Source organism: Bactrocera oleae, chromosome 3, assembly GCF_042242935.1.
Source record: "Bactrocera oleae isolate idBacOlea1 chromosome 3, idBacOlea1, whole genome shotgun sequence".
In the NCBI taxonomy this organism is placed as follows: Eukaryota; Metazoa; Arthropoda; class Insecta; order Diptera; family Tephritidae; genus Bactrocera; species Bactrocera oleae.
This window is the reverse complement of record NC_091537.1, coordinates 48,545,496-48,565,306: the sequence shown is the minus strand read 5'-3', so window position 1 is coordinate 48,565,306 and position 19,811 is coordinate 48,545,496. Positions and strand designations below refer to the sequence as shown.

Below are 19,811 nucleotides of genomic sequence, written 5' to 3'. Positions count from 1 at the left end.
CCGCAGAACACTCAATTAGACGATTGAATCCGGAATATAGAGCTGAAAAGCAAGACCATAACACTGCAGAACATTCAAACAGACGAATGAATCCTGAAAACAGAATAGCGGAGCAGGATGGCGACACAGTAGGACATTCATACAGGCGCTTGAATCCGGAACATAGAGCTGAAGAGCAAGAACATAACACCGCAGAACATTCAAACAGACGAATGAATCCTGAATACAGAATAGCGGAGCAGGAGTGCGACACAACAGAACATTCAAACAGGCGCTTGATTCCGAAATATAGAGCTGAAGAGCAGAAACGTAACACCGCAGAACACTCAATTAGACGAATGAATCCTGAATACAGAGCAGCGGAGCAGGAGCGCGACACAACAGAACATTCGAACAGGCGCTTGAATCCGGAATATAGAGCTGAAGAGCAAGAACATAACACCGCAGAACATTCAAACAAACGAATGAATCCTGAATACAGAACAGCGGAGCAGGAGTGCGACACAACAGAACATTCAAACAGGCGCTTGATTCCATAATATAGAGCTGAAGAGCAGGAACGTAACACCGCAGAACACTCAATTAGACGATTGAATCCTGAATACCGAGCAGCGGAGCAGGAGCGAGACACAGTAGAACATTCGAACAGGCGCTTGAATCCGGAATATAGAGCTGAAAAGCAAGACCATAACACCGCAGAACATTCAAACAGACGAATGAATCCTGAATACAGAAAAGCGGAGCAGGAGGGCGACACAACAGAACATTCAAACAGGCGCTTGAATCCAGAATATAGAGCTGAAGAGCAGGAACGTAACACCGCAGAACACTCAATTAGACGATTGAATCCTGAATACCGAGCAGCGGAGCAGGAGCGCGACACAACAGAACATTCGAACAGGCGCTTGAATCCGGAATATAGTGCTGAAAAGCAAGAACATAACACCGCAGAACATTCAAACAAACGAATGAATCCTGAAAACAGAAAAGCGGAGCAGGAGGGCGACACAACAGAACATTCAAACAGGCGCTTGAATCCAGAATATAGAGCTGAAGAGCAGGAACGTAACACCGCAGAACACTCAATTAGACGAATGAATCCTGAATACAGAGCAGCGGAGCAGGAGCGCGACACAACAGAACATTCGAACAGGCGCTTGAATCCGGAATATAGTGCTGAAAAGCAAGAACATAACACCGCAGCACATTCAAACAAACGAATGAATCCTGAAAACAGAAAAGCGGAGCAGGAGGGCGACACAACAGAACATTCAAACAGGCGCTTGAATCCAGAATATAGTGCTGAAAAGCAAGAACATAACACCGCAGAACATTCAAACAAACGAATGAATCCTGAAAACAGAAAAGCGGAGCAGGAGGGCGACACAGTAGGACATTCGAACAGGCGCTTGAATCCGGAATAAAGAGCTGAAGAGCAGGAACGTAACACCGCAGAACACTCAATTAGACGATTGAATCCTGAATACAGAGCAGGGGAGCAGGAGCGAGACACAGCAGGACATTCGAACAGGCGCTTGAATCCGGAATAAAGAGCTGAAGAGCAGGAACGTAACACCGCAGAACACTCAATTAGACGATTGAATCCTGAATACCGAGCAGCGGAGCAGGAGCGCGACACAACAGAACATTCAAACAGGCGCTTGATTCCGAAATATAGAGCTGAAGAGCAGAAACGTAACACCGCAGAACACTCAATTAGACGAATGAATCCTGAATACAGAGCAGCGGAGCAGGAGCGCGACACAACAGAACATTCGAACAGGCGCTTGAATCCGGAATATAGTGCTGAAAAGCAAGAACATAACACCGCAGAACATTCAAACAAACGAATGAATCCTGAAAACAGAAAAGCGGAGCAGGAGGGCGACACAACAGAACATTCAAACAGGCGCTTGAATCCAGAATATAGAGCTGAAGAGCAGGAACGTAACACCGTAGAACACTCAATTAGACGATTGATTCCTGAATACCGAGCAGCGGAGCAGGAGCGAGACACAGTAGAACACTCGAACAGGCGCTTGAATCCGGAATATAGAGCTGAAAAGCAAGACCATAACCCCGCAGAACATTCAAACAGACGAATGAATCCTGAATACAGAATAGCGGAGCAGGAGTGCGACACAACAGAACATTCAAACAGGCACTTGATTCCATAATATAGAGCTGAAGAGCTGGCACGCAACACCGTAGAACACTCAAACAGACGATCGAATCCCGAATAAAGAGCAGCGGAGTAGGAGCGAGACACAGTAGAACATTCGAACAGACGAATGAATCCTGAATACAGAATAGCGGAGCACGAGTGCGACACAACAGAACATTCAAACAGGCGCTTGATTCCGGAATATAGAGCTGAAGAGCTAAAACGCAACACCGTAGAACACTCAAACAGACGATCGAATCCCGAATAAAGAGCAGCGGAGCAGGAGCGAGACACAGTAGAACATTCGAACAGGCGCTTGAATCCGGAATATAGAGCTGAAAAGCAAGACCATAACACCGCAGAACATTCAAACAGACGAATGAATCCTGAATACAGAATAGCGGAGCAGGAGTGCGACACAACAGAGCATTCAAACAGGCGCTTGATTCCGGAATATAGAGCTGAAGAGCTGGCACGCAACACCGTAGAACACTCAAACAGACGATCGAATCCCGAATAAAGAGCAGCGGAGCAGGAGCGAGACACAGTAGGACATTCGAACAGGCGCTTGAATCCGGAATATAGAGCTGAAGAGCAGGAACATAACACCGCAGAACACTTAAACAGACGAATGAATAATGAATACAGAGCAGCGGAGCAGGAGCGCGACACAGTAGAATATTCGAACAGACGAATGAATCCTGAATACAGAATAGCGGAGCACGAGAGCGACACAACAGAACATTCAAACAGGCGCTTGATTCCGGAATATAGAGCTGAAGAGCTGGCACGCAACACTGTAGAACACTCAAACAGCCGATCGAATCCCGAATAAAGAGCAGCGGAGTAGGAGCGAGACACAGTAGAACAATCGAACAGACGAATGAATCCTGAATACAGAATAGCGGAGCACGAGTGCGACACAACAGAACATTCAAACAGGCGCTTGATTCCGGAATATAGAGCTGAAGAGCTAAAACGCAACACCGTAGAACACTCAAACAGACGATCGAATCCCGAATAAAGAGCAGCGGAGCAGGAGCGAGACACAGTAGGACATTCGAACAGGCGCTTGAATCCGGAATATAAAGCTGAAGAGCAGGAACGTAACACCGCAGAACACTTAAACAGACGAATGAATAATGAATACAGAGCAGCGGAGCAGGAGCGCGACACAGTAGAATATTCGAACAGACGAATGAATCCTGAATACAGAATAGCGGAGCACGAGAGCGACACAACAGAACATTCAAACAGGCGCTTGATTCCGGAATACAGAGCTGAAGAGCTGGCACGCAACACTGTAGAACACTCAAACAGCCGATCGAATCCCGAATAAAGAGCAGCGGAGTAGGAGCGAGACACAGTAGAACATTCGAACAGACGAATGAATCCTGAATACAGAATAGCGGAGCACGAGTGCGACACAACAGAACATTCAAACAGGCGCTTGATTCCGGAATATAGAGCTGAGGAGCTGGCACGCAACACCGTAGAACACTCAAACAGACGATCGAATCCCGAATAAAGAGCAGCGGAGCAGGAGCGAGACACAGTAGGACATTCGGAACACTCAAACAGACGAATGAATCCTGAATACAGAGCAGTGGAGCAGGAGCGCGGCACAACAGAGCATTCGAACAGATGAATGAATCCCGAATACAGAGCAGGAGCGCGACACAGTAGCAGGAATATAGAGCTGAAGAGCAGGAACGTAACACCGCAGAACACTCAAACAGACGAATGAATCCTGAATACAGAGCAGCGGAGTAGGAGCAAGACACAGTAGAACATTCGAACAGACGAATGAATCCTGAATACAGAATAGCGAAACACGAGTGCGACACAACAGAACATTAAAACAGGCGCTTGAATCCGGAATATAGAACTGAAGAGCAGGAACGAGACACCGCAAAACACTCAAACAGACGAATGAATCCTGAATACAGACCAGCGGAGCAGAAGGGCGACACAACAGAACATTCCTACAGGCGCTTGAATCCGGAACATAGAGCTGAAGAGCAGGAACGTAACACCGCAGAACACTTAATTAGACGATTGAATCCTGAATACAGAGCAGCGGAGCAGGAGCGAGACACAGTAGGACATTCGAACAGGCGCTTGAATCCGAAATATAGAGTGAAAAGCAGGAACGTAACACCGCAGAACACTCAATTAGACGATTGAATCCTGAATACAGAGCAGCGGAGCAGGAGCGCGACAAAACAGAACATTCGAACAGACGAATGAATCCCGACTACAGAGCAGGATCGCGACACAGCGGAACATTCGAAGCGGCGGTTGAATCCGGAATATAGCACTGAAAATCAAGAACATAACACCGCAGAACATTCAAACAGACGAATGAATCCTTAATACAGAACAGGAGGGCGACACAACAGAACATTCAAACAGGCGCTTGAGTCCGGAATATAGAGCTGAAGAGCTGGCACGCAACACCGTAGAACACTCAAACAGACGAATGAATCCTGAATACAGAGCAGCGGAGCAGGAGCGCGACACAACAGAACATTCGAACAGGCGCTTGAATCCGGAATATAGTGCTGAAAAGCAAGACTATAACACCGCAGAACATTCAAACAGACGAATGAATCCTGAATACAGAATAGCGGAGCAGGAGTGCGACACAACAGAACATTCAAACAGGCGCTTGATTCCGGAATATAGAGCTGAAGAGCTGGCACGCAACACCGTAGAACACTCAAACAGACGAATGAATCCTGAATACAGAGCAGCGGAGCAGGAGCGCGACACAAAAGAACATTCGAACAGGCGCTTGAATCCGGAATATAGAGCTGAAAAGCAAGACCATAACACCGCAGAACATTCAAACAGACGAATGAATCCTGAAAACAGAATAGCGGAGCAGGAGCGCGACACAACAGAACATTCAAACAGGCGCTTGATTCCGGAATATAGAGCTGAAGAGCTGGCACGCAACACCGTAGAACACTCAAATAGACGATCGAATCCCGAATAAAGAGCAGCGGAGTAGGAGCGAGACACAGTAGAACATTCGAACAGACGAATGAATCCTGAATACAGAATAGCGGAGCACGAGTGCGACACAACAGAACATTCAAACAGGCGCTTGATTCCGGAATATAGAGCCGAAGAGCTGGCACGCAACACCGTAGAACACTCAAAAAGACGATCGAATCCCGAATAAAGAGCAGCGGAGCAGGAGCGAGACACAGTAGGACATTCGAACAGGCGCTTGAATCCGGAATATAGAGCTGAAGAGCAGGAACGTAACACCGCAGAACACTCAAACAGACGAATGAATAATGAATACAGAGCAGCGGAGCAGGAGCGCGACACAGTAGAATATTCGAACAGACGAATGAATCCTGAATACAGAATAGCGGAGCACGAGAGCGACACAACAGAACATTCAAACAGGCGCTTGAATCCGGAATATAGAGCTGAAGAGCAGGAACGAGACACCGCAAAGCACTCAAACAGACGAATGAATCCTGAATACATAACAGCGGAGCAGGAGGGCGACACAACAGAACATTCAAACAGGCGCTTGAATCCGGAACATAGAGCTGAAGAGCAGGAACGAGACACCGCAGAACACTCAATTAGACGATTGAATCCTGAATACAGAGCAGCGGAGCAGGAGCGAGACACAGAAGGACATTCGAACAGGCGCTTGAATCCGGAATAAAGAGCTGAAGAGCAGGAACGTAACACCGCAGAACACTCAAATAGACGAATGAATCCTGAATACAGAGCAGCGGAGCAGGAGCGCGACACAACAGAACATTCGAACAGGCGATTGAATCCCGAATACATAACAGGAGCGCGACAGAGTAGGACATTCAGGCGCTTGAATACGAAACATAGAGCTGAAGAGCAGGAACGTAACACCGCAGAACACTCAAACAGACGAACGAATCCTGAATACAGAGCAGCGAAGCAGCGGAGCAGGAGCGCGACACAACAGAACATTCGAACAGGCGCTTGAATGCGGAATTTAGAGCTGAAAAGCAAGACCATAACACCGCAGAACATTCAAACAGACGAATGAGAATAGCGGAGCAGGATGGCGACACAACAGAACATTCAAACAGGCGCTTGAATACGAAACATAGAGCTGAAGAGCAGGAACGTAACACCGCAGAACACTCAAACAGACGAATGAATCCTGAATACAGAGCAGCGGAGCAGGAGCGAGACACAGTAGAACATTCGAACAAGCGCTTGAATCCGGAATATAGAGCTGAAAAGCAAGACCATAACACCGCAGAACATTCAAACAGACGAATGAGAATAGCGGAGCAGGATGGCGACACAACAGAACATTCAAACAGGCGCTTGAATCCGGAATATAGAGCTGAAGAGCAAGAACATAACACCGCAGAACATTCAAACAGACGAATGAATCCTGAATACAGAATAGCGGAGCAGGATGGCGACACAACAGACCATTCAAACAGGCGCTTGAATCCGGAATAAAGAGCTGAAGAGCAGAAACGTAACACCGTAGAACACTCAAACAGACGAATGAATCCTGAATACAGAGCAGCGAAGCAGCGGAGCAGGAGCGCGACACAACAGAACATTCGAACAGGCGCTTGAATCCGGAATATAGAGCTGAAAAGCAAGACCATAACACCGCAGAACATTCAAACAGACGAATGAGAATAGCGGAGCAGGATGGCGACACAACAGAACATTCAAACAGGCGCTTGAATACGAAACATAGAGCTGAAGAGCAGGAACGTAACACCGCAGAACACTCAAACAGACGAATGAATCCTGAATACAGAGCAGCGGAGCAGGAGCGAGACACAGTAGAACATTCGAACAGGCGCTTGAATCCGGAATATAGAGCTGAAAAGCAAGACCATAACACCGCAGAACATTCAAACAGACGAATGAGAATAGCGGAGCAGGATGGCGACACAACAGAACATTCAAACAGGCGCTTGAATCCGGAATATAGAGCTGAAAAGCAAGACCATAACACCGCAGAACATTCAAACAGACGAATGAGAATAGCGGAGCAGGACGGCGACACAACAGAACATTCAAACAGGCGCTTGAATCCGGAATATAGAGCTGAAGAGCAAGAACATAACACCGCAGAACATTCAAACAGACGAATGAATCCTGAATACAGAATAGCGGAGCAGGATGGCGACACAACAGAACATTCAAACAGGCGCTTGAATCCGGAATATAGAGCTGAAGAGCAGAAACGTAACACCGCAGAACACTCAAACAGACGAATGAATCCTGAATACAGAGCAGCGGAGCAGGAGCGCGACACAACAGAACATTCGAACAGGCGCTTGAATCCGGAATATAGTGCTGAAAAGCAAGACCATAACACCGCAGAACATTCAAACAGACGAATGAATCCTGAATACAGAATAGCGGAGCAGGAGTGCGACACAACAGAACATTCAAACAGGCGCTTGATTCCGGAATATAGAGCTGAAGAGCTGGCATGCAACACCGTAGAACACTCAAACAGACGAATGAATCCTGAATACAGAGCAGCGGAGCAGGAGCGCGACACAAAAGAACATTCGAACAGGCGCTTGAATCCGGAATATAGAGCTGAAAAGCAAGACCATAACACCGCAGAACATTCAAACAGACGAATGAATCCTGAAAACAGAATAGCGGAGCAGGAGTGCGACACAACAGAACATTCAAACAGGCGCTTGATTCCGGAATATAGAGCTGAAGAGCTGGCACGCAACACCGTAGAACACTCAAACAGACGATCGAATCCTGAATAAAGAGCAGCGGAGTAGGAGCGAGACACAGTAGAACATTCGAACAGACGAATGAATCCTGAATACAGAATAGCGGAGCACGAGTGCGACACAACAGAACATTCAAACAGGCGCTTGATTCCGGAATATAGAGCCGAAGAGCTGGCACGCAACACCGTAGAACACCTGCTTGAATGTTCTGTTGTGTCGCCCTCCTGCTCCGCTGTTCTGTATTCAGGATTCATTCGTCTGTTTGAATGTTATACTGTGTCTCGCTCCTACTCCACTGCTCTGTATTCAGGATTCATTCGTCTGTTCGAATGTTCTACTGTGTCTCGCTCCTGCTCCGCTGCTCTGTATTCAGGATTCGTTCGTCTAATTGAGTGTTCTGCGGTGTTGCGTTCCTGCTCTTCAGCTCTATATTCCGGATTCAAGCGCTTGTTTGAATGTTCTGTTATCTCGCGCTCCTGCTTCGCTATTCTGTATTCAAGATTCATTCGTCTGTTTGAATGTTCTGCTATGTTATGTTCTTGATTTTCAGTGCTATATTCCGGATACAACCGCCGCTTCGGATGTCCTACTGTGTCGCGCTCCTGCTCTGTATTCGGGATTTTTCGTCTGTTTGATGTACTGTTGTGTCGCACTCCTGCTTCGCTATTCTGTATTCAGGATTCATTCGTCTGTTTGAATGTTCTACTGTGTCTCGCTCCTACTCCGCTGCTCTGTATTCAGGATTCATTCGTCTGTTCGAATGTTCTACTGTGCTTCGCTCCTGCTCCGCTGCTCTGTATTCAGGATTCGTTCGTCTAATTGAGTGTTCTGCGGTGTTGCGTTCCTGCTCTTCAACTCTATATTCCGGATTCAAGCGCTTGTTTAAATGTTCTGTTATCTCACGCTCCTGCTTCGCTATTCTGTATTCAAGATTCATTCGTCTGTTTGAATGTTCTGCTATGTTATGTTCTTGATTTTCAGTGCTATATTCCGGATACAACCGCCGCTTCGAATGTCCTACTGTGTCGCGCTCCTGCTCTGTATTCGGGATTTTTCGTCTGTTTGATGTACTGTTGTGTCGCACTCCTGCTCCGCTATTCTGTATTCAGGATTCATTCGTCTGTTTGAATGTTATACTGTGTCTCGCTCCTACTCCACTGCTCTGTATTCAGGATTCATTCGTCTGTTCGAATGTTCTACTGTGCCTCGCTCCTGCTCCGCTGCTCTGTATTCAGGATTCGTTCGTCTAATTGAGTGTTCTGCGGTGTTGCGTTCCTGCTCTTCAGCTCTATATTCCCGATTCAAGCGCTTGTTTGAATGTTCTGTTATCTCGCGCTCCTGCTTCGCTATTCTGTATTCAAGATTCATTCGTCTGTTCGAATGTCCTACTGTGTCTCGCTCCTGCTCCGCTGCTCTGTATTCAGGATTCGTTCGTCTAATTGAGTGTTCTGCGGCGTTGCGTTCCTGCTCTTCAGCTCTATATTCCGGATTCAAGCGCTTGTTTGAATGTTCTGTTATCTCGCGCTCCTGCTTCGCTATTCTGTATTCAAGATTCATTCGTCTGTTCGAATGTCCTACTGTGTCTCGCTCCTGCTCCGCTGCTCTGTATTCAGGATTCGTTCGTCTTATTGAGTGATCTGCGGTGTTGCGTTGCTGCTCTTCAGCTCTATGTTCCGGATTCAAGCGCCTATTTGAATGTTCTGTTGTGTCGCCCTCCTGCTCCGTTGTTCTGTATTCAGGATTCGTTCGTCTTATTGAGTGATCTGCGGTGTTGCGTTGCTGCTCTTCAGCTCTATGTTCCGGATTCAAGCGCCTATTTGAATGTTCTGTTGTGTCGCCCTCCTGCTCCGTTGTTCTGTATTCAGGATTCGTTCGTCTAATTGAGTGTTCTGCGGTGTTGCGTTCCTGCTCTTCAGCTCTATATTCCGGATTCAAGCGCTTGTTTGAATGTTCTGTTATCTCGCGCGCCTGCTTCGCTATTCTGTATTCAAGATTCATTCGTCTGTTCGAATGTCCTACTGTGTCTCGCTCCTGCTCCGCTGCTCTGTATTCAGGATTCGTTCGTCTTATTGAGTGATCTGCGGTGTTGCGTTGCTGCTCTTCAGCTCTATGTTCCGGATTCAAGCGCCTATTTGAATGTTCTGTTGTGTCGCCCTCCTGCTCCGTTGTTCTGTATTCAGGATTCATTCGTCTGTTTGAATGTTCTGCTGTGTTATGTTCTTGATTTTCAGTGCTATATTCCGGATACAACCGCTGCTTCGAATGTCCTACTGTGTCGCGCTCCTGCTCTGTATTCGGGATTTTTCGTCTGTTTGATGTACTGTTGTGTCGCACTCCTGCTCCGCTATTCTGTATTCAGGATTCATTCGCCTGTTCGAATGTTCTACTGTGCCTCGCTCCTGCTCCGCTGCTCTGTATTCAGGATTCAATCGTCTAATTGAGTGTTCTGCGGTGTTACGTTCTTGATTTTCAGTGCTATATTCCGGATACAACCTCCGCTTCGAATGTCCTACTGTGTCCCGCTCCTGCTCTGTATTCGGGATTTTTCGTCTGTTTGATGTACTGTTGTGTCGCACTCCTGCTTTGCTATTCTTTATTCAGGATTCATTCGTCTGTTTGAATGTTCTACTGTGTCTCGCTCCTACTCCGCTGCTCTGTATTCAGGATTCATTCGTCTGTTCGAATGTTCTACTGTGCCTCGCTCCTGCTCCGCTGCTCTGTATTAAGGATTCAATCGTCTAATTGAGTGTTCTGCGGTGTTACGTTCCTGCTATTGACACTATATTTGGGATTCAAGCGCCTGTTCGAATGTCCTACTGTGTCGCGCTACTGCTCTATATTCGGGATTCATTCGTCTATCCGAATGTTCTGTCGTGTCGCGCTCCTGCTCCGCTGCTCTGTATTCAGGATTCATTCGTCTAATTGAGTGTTCTGCGGTGTTGCTTTGCTGCTACGCTGCTCTGTACTCAGGATTCGTTCGTCTAATTGAGTGTTCTGCGGTGTTGCGTTCCTGCTCTTCAGCTCTATATGCCGAATTCAAGCTCCTGTTCGAATTTCCTACTGTGTCGCGCTCCTGCTCTGCATTCGGGATTCATTCGTCTGTTCGAATGTTCTGTTGTGTCGCGCTCCTGCTCCGCTGCTCTGTATTCATTATTCATTCGTCTGTTTGAGTGTTCTGCGGTGTTACGTTCCTGCTCTTCAGCTCTATATTCCGGATTCAAGCGCCTGTTCGAATGTCCTACTGTGTCTCGGTCCTGCTCCGCTGCTCTCTATTCAGGATTCAATCGTCTAATTGAGTGTTCTGCGGTGTTACGTTCCTGCTTTTTACTCTACATTCCGGATTCAAGCGCCTGTTCGAATGTGCTACTTTGTCGCGCTTCTGCTCTGTATTCGGGATTCATTCGTCTGTTCGAATGTTCTGTTGTGTCGCGCTCCTGCTCCGCTGCTCTGTATTCAGGATTCATTCGTCTGTTTGAGTGTTCTGCGGTGTTACATTCCTGCTCTTCAGATCTATATTCCGGATTCAAGCGCTTGTTTGAATGTTCTGTTATCTCGCGCTCCTGCTTCGCTATTCTGTATTCGGGATTCATTCGTCTGTTCGAATGTCCTACTGTGTCTCGCTCCTGCTCCGCTGCTCTGTATTCAGGATTCGTTCGTCTAATTGAGTGTTCTGCGGTGTTGCGTTTCTGCTCTTCAGCTCTGTATTCCGGATTCAAGCGCCTGTTTGATGTTCTGTTGTGTCGCACTCCTGCTCCGCTATTCTGTATTCAGGATTCATTCGTCTGTTCAAATGTTCTACTGTGTCTCGCTCCTACTCCGCTGCTCTGTATTCAGGATTCGTTCGTCTAATTGAGTGTTCTGCGGTGTTGCGTTTCTGCTCTTCAGCTCTATATTCCGGATTCAAGCGCCTGTTTGAATGTTCTGTTGTGTCGCCCTCCTGCTTCGCTGTTCTGTATTCAGGATTCATTCGTCTGTTTGAATGTTCTACTGTGTTATGTTCTTGATTTTCAGTGCTATATTCCGGATACAACCGCCGCTTCGAATGTCTTACTGTGTCGCGCTCCTGCTCTGTATTCGGGATTCATTCGTCTGTTTGAATGTTCTACTGTGTCTCGCTCCTACTCCGCTGCTCTGTATTCAGGATTCATTCGTCTGTTAGAATGTTCTACTGTGCCTCGCTCCTGCTCCGCTGCTCTGTATTCAGGATTTAATCGTCTAATTGAGTGTTCTGCGGTGTTACGTTCTTGATTTTCAGTGCTATATTCCGGATACAACCGCCGCTTCGAATGTCCTACTGTGTCGCGCTCCTGCTCTGTATTCGTGATTTTTCGTCTGTTTGATGTACTGTTGTGTCGCACTCCTGCTCCGCTATTCTGTATTCAGGATTCATTCGTCTGTTTGAATGTTCTACTGTGTCTCGCTCCTACTCCGCTGCTCTGTATTCAGGATTCATTCGTCTGTTCGAATGTTCTACTGTGCCTCGCTCCTACTCCGCTGCTCTGTATTCAGGATTCATTCGTCTGTTCGAATGTTCTACTGTGCCTCGCTCCTGCTCCGCTGTTCTGTATTTAGGAGTCATTCGTCTGTTTGAATGTTCTGCTGTGTTATGTTCTTGATTTTCAGTGCTATATTCCGGATACAACCGCTGCTTCGAATGTCCTACTGTGTCGCGCTCCTGCTATGTATTCGGGATTTTTCGTCTGTTTGATGTACTGTTGTGTCGCACTCCTGCTCCGCTATTCTGTATTCAGGATTCATTAGTATGTTTGAATGTTCTACTGTGTCTCGCTCCTACTCCGCTGCTCTGTATTCAGGATTCATTCGTCTGTTCGAATGTTCTACTGTGCCTCGCTCCTGCTCCGCTGCTCTGTATTCAGGATTTAATCGTCTAATTGAGTGTTCTGCGGTGTTACGTTCTTGATTTTCAGTGCTATATTCCGGATACAACCGCCGCTTCGAATGTCCTACTGTCTCGCGCTCCTGCTCTGTATTCGAGATTTTTCGTCTGTTTGATGTACTGTTGTGTCGCACTCCTGCTCCGCTATTCTGTATTCAGGATTCATTCGTCTGTTTGAATGTTCTACTGTGTCTCGCTCCTACGCCGCTGCTCTGTATTCAGGATTCATTCGTCTGTTCGAATGTTCTACTGTGCCTCGCTCCTGCTCCGCTGCTCTGTATTCAGGATTCAATCGTCTAATTGAGTGTTCTGCGGTGTTACGTTCCTGCTTTTCACACTATATTTTGGATTCAAGCGCCTGTTCGAATGTCCTACTGTGTCGCGCTACTGCTCTGTATTCGGGATTCGTTCGTCTATCCGAATGTTCTGTTGTGACGCGCTCCTGCTCCGCTGCTCTGTATTCAGGATTCATTCGTCTAATTGAGTGTTCTGCGGTGTTGCGTTCCTGCTACGCTGCTCTGTACTCAGGATTCATTCGTCTAATTGAGTGTTCTGCGGTGTTGCCTTCCTGCTCTTCAGCTCTATATACCGAATTCAAGCTCCTGTTCGAATTTCCTACTGTGTCGCGCTCCTGCTCTGCATTCGGGATTCATTCGTCTGTTCGAATGTTCTGTTGTGTCGCGCTCCTGCTCCGCTGCTCTGTATTCATTATTCATTCGTCTGTTTGAGTGTTCTGCGGTGTTACGTTCCTGCTCTTCAGCTCTATATTCCGGATTCAAGCGCCTGTTCGAATGTCCTACTGTGTCTCGGTCCTGCTCCGCTGCTCTCTATTCAGGATTCAATCGTCTAATTGAGTGTTCTGCGGTGTTACGTTCCTGCTTTTCACTCTACATTCCGGATTCAAGCGCCTGTTCGAATGTGCTACTTTGTCGCGCTTCTGCTCTGTATTCGGGATTCATTCGTCTGTTCGAATGTTCTGTTGTGTCGCGCTCCTGCTCCGCTGCTCTGTATTCAGGATTCATTCGTCTGTTTGAGTGTTCTGCGGTGTTACATTCCTGCTCTTCAGATCTATATTCCGGATTCAAGCGCTTGTTTGAATGTTCTGTTATCTCGCGCTCCTGCTTCGCTATTCTGTATTCGGGATTCATTCGTCTGTTCGAATGTCCTACTGTGTCTCGCTCCTGCTCCGCTGCTCTGTATTCAGGATTCGTTCGTCTAATTGAGTGTTCTGCGGTGTTGCGTTTCTGCTCTTCAGCTCTGTATTCCGGATTCAAGCGCCTGTTTGATGTTCTGTTGTGTCGCACTCCTGCTCCGCTATTCTGTATTCAGGATTCATTCGTCTGTTCAAATGTTCTACTGTGTCTCGCTCCTACTCCGCTGCTCTGTATTCAGGATTCGTTCGTCTAATTGAGTGTTCTGCGGTGTTGCGTTTCTGCTCTTCAGCTCTATATTCCGGATTCAAGCGCCTGTTTGAATGTTCTGTTGTGTCGCCCTCCTGCTTCGCTGTTCTGTATTCAGGATTCATTCGTCTGTTTGAATGTTCTGCTGTGTTATGTTCTTGATTTTCAGTGCTATATTCCGGATACAACCGCCGCTTCGAATGTCTTACTGTGTCGCGCTCCTGCTCTGTATTCGGGATTTTTCGTCTGTTTGATGTACTGTTATGTCGCACTCCTGCTCCGCTATTCTGTATTCAGGATTCATTCGTCTGTTTGAATGTTCTACTGTATCTCGCTCCTACTCCGCTGCTCTGTATTCAGGATTCATTCGTCTGTTCGAATGTTCTACTGTGCCTCGCTCCTGCTCCGCTGCTCTGTATTCAGGATTCGTTCGTCTAATTGAGTGTTCTGCGGTGTTGCGTTCCTGCTCTTCAGCTCTATATTCCGGATTCAAGCGCTTGTTTGAATGTTCTGTTATCTCGCGCGCCTGCTTCGCTATTCTGTATTCAAGATTCATTCGTCTGTTCGAATGTGTTACTGTGTCTCGCTCCTGCTCCGCTGCTCTGTATTCAGGATTCGTTCGTCTTATTGAGTGTTCTGCGGTGTTGCGTTCCTGCTCTTCAGCTCTATGTTCCGGATTCAAGCGCTTGTTTGAATGTTCTGTTATCTCGCGCGCCTGCTTCGCTATTCTGTATTCAAGATTCATTCATCTGTTCGAATGTGTTACTGTGTCTCGCTCCTGCTCCGCTGCTCTGTATTCAGGATTCGTTCGTCTTATTGAGTGTTCTGCGGTGTTGCGTTCCTGCTCTTCAGCTCTATGTTCCGGATTCAAGCGCCTGTTTGAATGTTCTGTTGTGTCGCCATCCTGCTCCGCTATTCTGTATATAGGATTCTTTCGTCTGTTTGAATGTTCTGCGGTGTTATGTTCTTGATTTTCAGTGCTATATTCCGGATACAACCGCTGCTTCGAATATCCTACTGTGTCGCACTCCTGCTCTGTATTCGGGATTTTGCGTTTGTTTGATGTACTGTTGTGTCGCACTCCTGCTCCGCTATTCTGTATTCAGGATTCATTCGTCTGTTTGAATGTTCTACTGTGTCTCGCCCCTACTCCGCTGCTCTGTATTCAGGATTCATTCGTCTGTTCGAATGTTCTACTGCGCCTCGCTCCTGCTCCGCTGCTCTGTATTCAGGATTTAATCGTCTAATTGAGTGTTCTGCGGTGTCACAATCTTGATTTTCAGTGCTATATTCCGGATACAACCGCCGCTTCGAATGTTCTACTGTGTCGCGCTCCTGCTTTGTATTCGGAATTTTTCGTCTGTTTCATGAACTGTACTGTTGTGTCGCACTCCTGCTCCGCTATTCTGTATTCAGGATTCATTCGTCTGTTTGAATCTTCTACTGTGTCTCGCTCCTACTCCGCTGCTCTGTATTCAGGATTCATTCGTCTGTTAGAATGTTCTACTGTGCCTCGCTCCTGCTCCGCTGCTCTGTATTCAGGATTTAATCGTCTAATTGAGTGTTCTGCGGTGTTACGTTCTTGATTTTCAGTGCTATATTCCGGATACAACCGCCGCTTCGAATGTCCTACTGTGTCGCGCTCCTGCTCTGTATTCGGGATTTTTCGTCTGTTTGATGTACTGTTGTGTCGCACTCCTGCTCCGCTATTCTGTATTCAGGATTCATTCGTCTGTTTGAATGTTCTACTGTGTCTCGCTCCTACTCCGCTGCTCTGTATTCAGAATTCATTCGTCTGTTCGAATGTTCTACTGTGCCTCGCTCCTGCTCCGCTGTTCTGTATTTAGGATTCATTCGTCTGTTTGAATGTTCTACTGTGTTATGTTCTTGATTTTCAGTGCTATATTCCGGATACAACCGCTGCTTCGAATGTCCTACTGTGTCGCGCTCCTGCTCTGTATTCGGGATTTTTCGTCTGTTTGATGTACTTTTGTGTCGCACTCCTGCTCCGCTATTCTGTATTCAGGATTCATTAGTCTGTTTGAATGCTCTACTGTGTCTCGCTCCTACTCCGCTGCTCTGTATTCAGGATTCATTCGTCTGTTCGAATGTTCTACTGTGCCTCGCTCCTGCTCCGCTGCTCTGTATTCAGGATTTAATCGTCTAATTGAGTGTTCTGCGGTGTTACGTTCTTGATTTTCAGTGCTATATTCCGGATACAACCGCCGCTTCGAATGTCCTACTGTTTTGCGCTCCTGCTCTGTATTCGAGATTTTTCGTCTGTTTGATGTACTGTTGTGTCGCACTCCTGCTCCGCTATTCTGTATTCAGGATTCATTCGTCTGTTTGAATGTTCTACTGTGTCTCGCTCCTACTCCGCTGCTCTGTATTCAGGATTCATTCGTCTGTTCGAATGTTCTACTGTGCCTCGCTCCTGCTCCGCTGCTCTGTATTCAGGATTCAATCGTCTAATTGAGTGTTCTGCGGTGTTACGTTCCTGCTTTTCACACTATATTTTGGATTCAAGCGCCTGTTCGAATGTCCTACTGTGTCGCGCTACTGCTCTGTATTCGGGATTCGTTCGTCTATCCGAATGTTCTGTTGTGACGCGCTCCTGCTCCGCTGCTCTGTATTCAGGATTCATTCGTCTAATTGAGTGTTCTGCGGTGTTGCGTTCCTGCTACGCTGCTCTGTACTCAGGATTCATTCGTCTAATTGAGTGTTCTGCGGTGTTGCCTTCCTGCTCTTCAGCTCTATATACCGAATTCAAGCTCCTGTTCGAATTTCCTACTGTGTCGCGCTCCTGCTCTGCATTCGGGATTCATTCGTCTGTTCGAATGTTCTGTTGTGTCGCGCTCCTGCTCCGCTGCTCTGTATTCATTATTCATTCGTCTGTTTGAGTGTTCTGCGGTGTTACGTTCCTGCTCTTCAGCTCTATATTCCGGATTCAAGCGCCTGTTCGAATGTCCTACTGTGTCTCGGTCCTGCTCCGCTGCTCTCTATTCAGGATTCAATCGTCTAATTGAGTGTTCTGCGGTGTTACGTTCCTGCTTTTCACTCTACATTCCGGATTCAAGCGCCTGTTCGAATGTGCTACTTTGTCGCGCTTCTGCTCTGTATTCGGGATTCATTCGTCTGTTCGAATGTTCTGTTGTGTCGCGCTCCTGCTCCGCTGCTCTGTATTCAGGATTCATTCGTCTGTTTGAGTGTTCTGCGGTGTTACATTCCTGCTCTTCAGATCTATATTCCGGATTCAAGCGCTTGTTTGAATGTTCTGTTATCTCGCGCTCCTGCTTCGCTATTCTGTATTCGGGATTCATTCGTCTGTTCGAATGTCCTACTGTGTCTCGCTCCTGCTCCGCTGCTCTGTATTCAGGATTCGTTCGTCTAATTGAGTGTTCTGCGGTGTTGCGTTCCTGCTCTTCAGCTCTATATTCCGGATTCAAGCGCCTGTTTGATGTTCTGTTGTGTCGCACTCCTGCTCCGCTATTCTGTATTCAGGATTCATTCGTCTGTTCAAATGTTCTACTGTGTCTCGCTCCTGCTCCGCTGCTCTGTATTCAGGATTCGTTCGTCTAATTGAGTGTTCTGCGGTGTTGCGTTCCTGCTCTTCAGCTCTATGTTCCGGATTCAAGCGCCTGTTTGAATGTTCTGTTGTGTCGCCCTCCTGCTCCGCTGTTCTGTATTCAGGATTCATTCGTCTGTTTGAATTTTCTGCTATGTTATGTTCTTGATTTTCAGTGCTATATTCCGGATACAATCGCCGCTTCGAATGTCCTACTGTGTCGCGCTCCTGCTCTGTATTCGGGATTTTTCGTGTGTTTGATGTACTGTTGTGTCGCACTCCTGCTCCGCTATTCTGTATTCAGGATTCATTCGTCTGTTCGAATATTCTACTGTGCCTCGCTCCTGCTCCGCTGCTCTGTATTCAGGATTCGTTCGTCTAATTGAGTGTTCTGCGGTGTTGCGTTCCTGCTCTTCAGCTCTATATTCCGGATTCAAGCGCTTGTTTGAATGTTCTGTTATCTCGCGCTCCTGGTTCGCTATTCTGTATTCAAAATTCATTCGTCTGTTCGAATGTCCTACTGTGTCTCGCTCATGCTCCGCTGCTCTGTATTCAGGATTCGTTCGTCTAATTGAGTGTTCTGCGGTGTTGCGTTCCTGCTCTTCAGCTCTATATTCCGGATTCAAGCGCCTGTTTGATGTTCTGTTGTGTCGCCCTCCTGCTCCGCTGTTCTGTATTAAGGATTCATTCGTCTGTTTGAATGTTCTGCTGTGTTACGTTCTTGATTTTCAGTGCTATATTCCGGATACAACCGCTGCTTCGAATGACCTACTGTGTCGCGCTCCTGCTCTGTATTCGGGATTTTTCGTCTGTTTGATGTACTGTTGTGTCGCACTCCTGCTCCGCTATTCTGTATTCAGGATTCATTCGTCTGTTCGAATATTCTACTGTGCCTCGCTCCTGCTCCGCTGCTCTGTATTCAGGATTCGTTCGTCTAATTGAGTGTTCTGCGGTGTTGCGTTCCTGCTCTTCAGCTCTATATTCCGGATTCAAGCGCTTGTTTGAATGTTCTGTTATCTCGCGCTCCTGGTTCGCTATTCTGTATTCAAAATTCATTCGTCTGTTCGAATGTCCTACTGTGTCTCGCTCATGCTCCGCTGCTCTGTATTCAGGATTCGTTCGTCTAATTGAGTGTTCTGCGGTGTTGCGTTCCTGCTCTTCAGCTCTATATTCCGGATTCAAGCGCCTGTTTGATGTTCTGTTGTGTCGCCCTCCTGCTCCGCTGTTCTGTATTAAGGATTCATTCGTCTGTTTGAATGTTCTGCTGTGTTACGTTCTTGATTTTCAGTGCTATATTCCGGATACAACCGCTGCTTCGAATGACCTACTGTGTCGCGCTCCTGCTCTGTATTCGGGATTTTTCGTCTGTTTGATGTACTGTTGTGTCGCACTCCTGCTCCGCTATTCTGTATTCAGGATTCATTCGTCTGTTCGAATATTCTACTGTGTCTCGCTCCTACTCCGCTGCTCTGTATTCAGGATTCATTCGTCTGTTCGAATGTTCTACTGTGCCTCGCTCCTGCTCCGCTGCTCTGTATTCAGGATTCAATCGTCTAATTGAGTGTTCTGCGGTGTTACGTTCTTGATTTTCAGTGCTATATTCCGGATACAACCGCCGCTTCGAATGTCCTACTGTGTCGCGCTCCTGCTCTGTATTCGGGATTTTTCGTCTGTTTCATGTACTGTTGTGTCGCACTCCTGCTCCGCTATTCTGTATTCAGGATTCATTCGTCTGTTCGAATATTCTACTGTGCCTCGCTCCTGCTCCGCTGCTCTGTATTCAGGATTCGTTCGTCTAATTGAGTGTTCTGCGGTGTTGCGTTCCTGCTCTTCAGCTCTATATTCCGGATTCAAGCGCTTGTTTGAATGTTCTGTTATCTCGCGCTCCTGCTTCGCTATTCTGTATTCAAGATTCATTCGTCTGTTCGAATGTCCTACTGTGTCTCGCTCCTGCTCCGCTGCTCTGTATTCAGGATTCGTTCGTCTAATTGAGTGTTCTGCGGTGTTGCGTTCCTGCTCTTCAGCTCTATATTCCGGA

General features: G+C 47.1%; 5 protein-coding genes across 5 annotated transcripts; 3 read left to right on the top strand and 2 right to left on the bottom strand.

Moving 5' to 3' along the window:
* The first annotated feature begins 716 nt into the window (after positions 1 to 716).
* LOC138856067 (110 kDa antigen-like) lies at positions 717 to 1,424 on the top strand. Its single transcript, XM_070106503.1, has 3 exons — positions 717 to 813; positions 865 to 1,065; positions 1,114 to 1,424. Exons 1-3 carry the CDS (start codon positions 717 to 719, stop codon positions 1,422 to 1,424), a joined length of 609 nt encoding a protein of 202 aa, XP_069962604.1.
* A 2,672-nt stretch (positions 1,425 to 4,096) lies between these two features.
* Positions 4,097 to 5,165, top strand: LOC138856066 (immunoglobulin G-binding protein H-like). Its single transcript, XM_070106502.1, has 2 exons — positions 4,097 to 4,193; positions 4,546 to 5,165. The coding sequence occupies exons 1-2, from the start codon at positions 4,097 to 4,099 to the stop codon at positions 5,163 to 5,165; spliced, it is 717 nt and encodes a 238-aa protein (XP_069962603.1).
* A 2,386-nt stretch (positions 5,166 to 7,551) lies between these two features.
* Positions 7,552 to 7,944, top strand: LOC138856065 (uncharacterized). Its single transcript, XM_070106501.1, has one exon. The coding sequence runs from the start codon at positions 7,552 to 7,554 to the stop codon at positions 7,942 to 7,944; it is 393 nt and encodes a 130-aa protein (XP_069962602.1).
* A 99-nt stretch (positions 7,945 to 8,043) lies between these two features.
* On the bottom strand, positions 8,044 to 10,825 carry LOC138856064 (golgin subfamily A member 6-like protein 25). Its single transcript, XM_070106500.1, has 3 exons — positions 10,729 to 10,825; positions 9,490 to 10,199; positions 8,044 to 8,148 (listed from the first exon to the last, which is right to left on the bottom strand). Exons 1-3 carry the CDS (start codon positions 10,823 to 10,825, stop codon positions 8,044 to 8,046), a joined length of 912 nt encoding a protein of 303 aa, XP_069962601.1.
* A 415-nt stretch (positions 10,826 to 11,240) lies between these two features.
* Positions 11,241 to 18,829, bottom strand: LOC138856063 (golgin subfamily A member 6-like protein 22). The gene is made up of 4 exons (XM_070106499.1): positions 18,546 to 18,829; positions 17,272 to 17,574; positions 13,700 to 14,002; positions 11,241 to 11,547 (listed from the first exon to the last, which is right to left on the bottom strand). Exons 1-4 carry the CDS (start codon positions 18,827 to 18,829, stop codon positions 11,241 to 11,243), a joined length of 1,197 nt encoding a protein of 398 aa, XP_069962600.1.
* Positions 18,830 to 19,811: the final 982 nt, after the last annotated feature.

Bases quoted from the DNA above. Each gene is read 5' to 3' on its own strand.
- LOC138856067 (XM_070106503.1), top strand. From the start codon at position 717: ATGAATCCTGAATACAGAAAAGCGGAGCAGGAGGGCGACACAACAGAA. The intron at 814-864 runs GTAACACCGCAG...AATACCGAGCAG, and splicing joins TAGAGCTGAAGAGCAGGAAC to CGGAGCAGGAGCGCGACACA. The intron at 1,066-1,113 runs GTAACACCGCAG...CTGAATACAGAG, and splicing joins TAGAGCTGAAGAGCAGGAAC to CAGCGGAGCAGGAGCGCGAC.
- LOC138856066 (XM_070106502.1), top strand. From the start codon at position 4,097: ATGAATCCTGAATACAGACCAGCGGAGCAGAAGGGCGACACAACAGAA. The intron at 4,194-4,545 runs GTAACACCGCAG...TCCTTAATACAG, and splicing joins TAGAGCTGAAGAGCAGGAAC to AACAGGAGGGCGACACAACA.
- LOC138856065 (XM_070106501.1), top strand. From the start codon at position 7,552: ATGAATCCTGAATACAGAATAGCGGAGCAGGAGTGCGACACAACAGAA.
- LOC138856064 (XM_070106500.1), bottom strand. From the start codon at position 10,825: ATGAATCCTGAATACAGAGCAGCGGAGCAGGAGCGCGACACGACAGAA. The intron at 10,200-10,728 runs GTAGGACATTCG...TCCCGAATACAG, and splicing joins TAGAGCAGTAGCGCGACACA to AGCAGGAGCGCGACACAGTA. The intron at 8,149-9,489 runs GTAGGACATTCG...TCCTGAATACAG, and splicing joins CGGAGCAGGAGCGAGACACA to AACAGCGGAGCAGGAGGGCG.
- LOC138856063 (XM_070106499.1), bottom strand. From the start codon at position 18,829: ATGAATTTTGAATACAGAATAGCGAACCAGGAGCGCGAGATAACAGAA. The intron at 17,575-18,545 runs GTAGGTCATTCG...TCCTGAATACAG, and splicing joins CAGAGCAGGAGCGCGACACA to AGCAGCGGAGCAGGAGCGAG. The intron at 11,548-13,699 runs GTAGAGTGAAAA...TCCTGAATACAG, and splicing joins CAGGCGCTTGAATCCGGAAT to AGCAGCGGAGCAGGAGCGAG.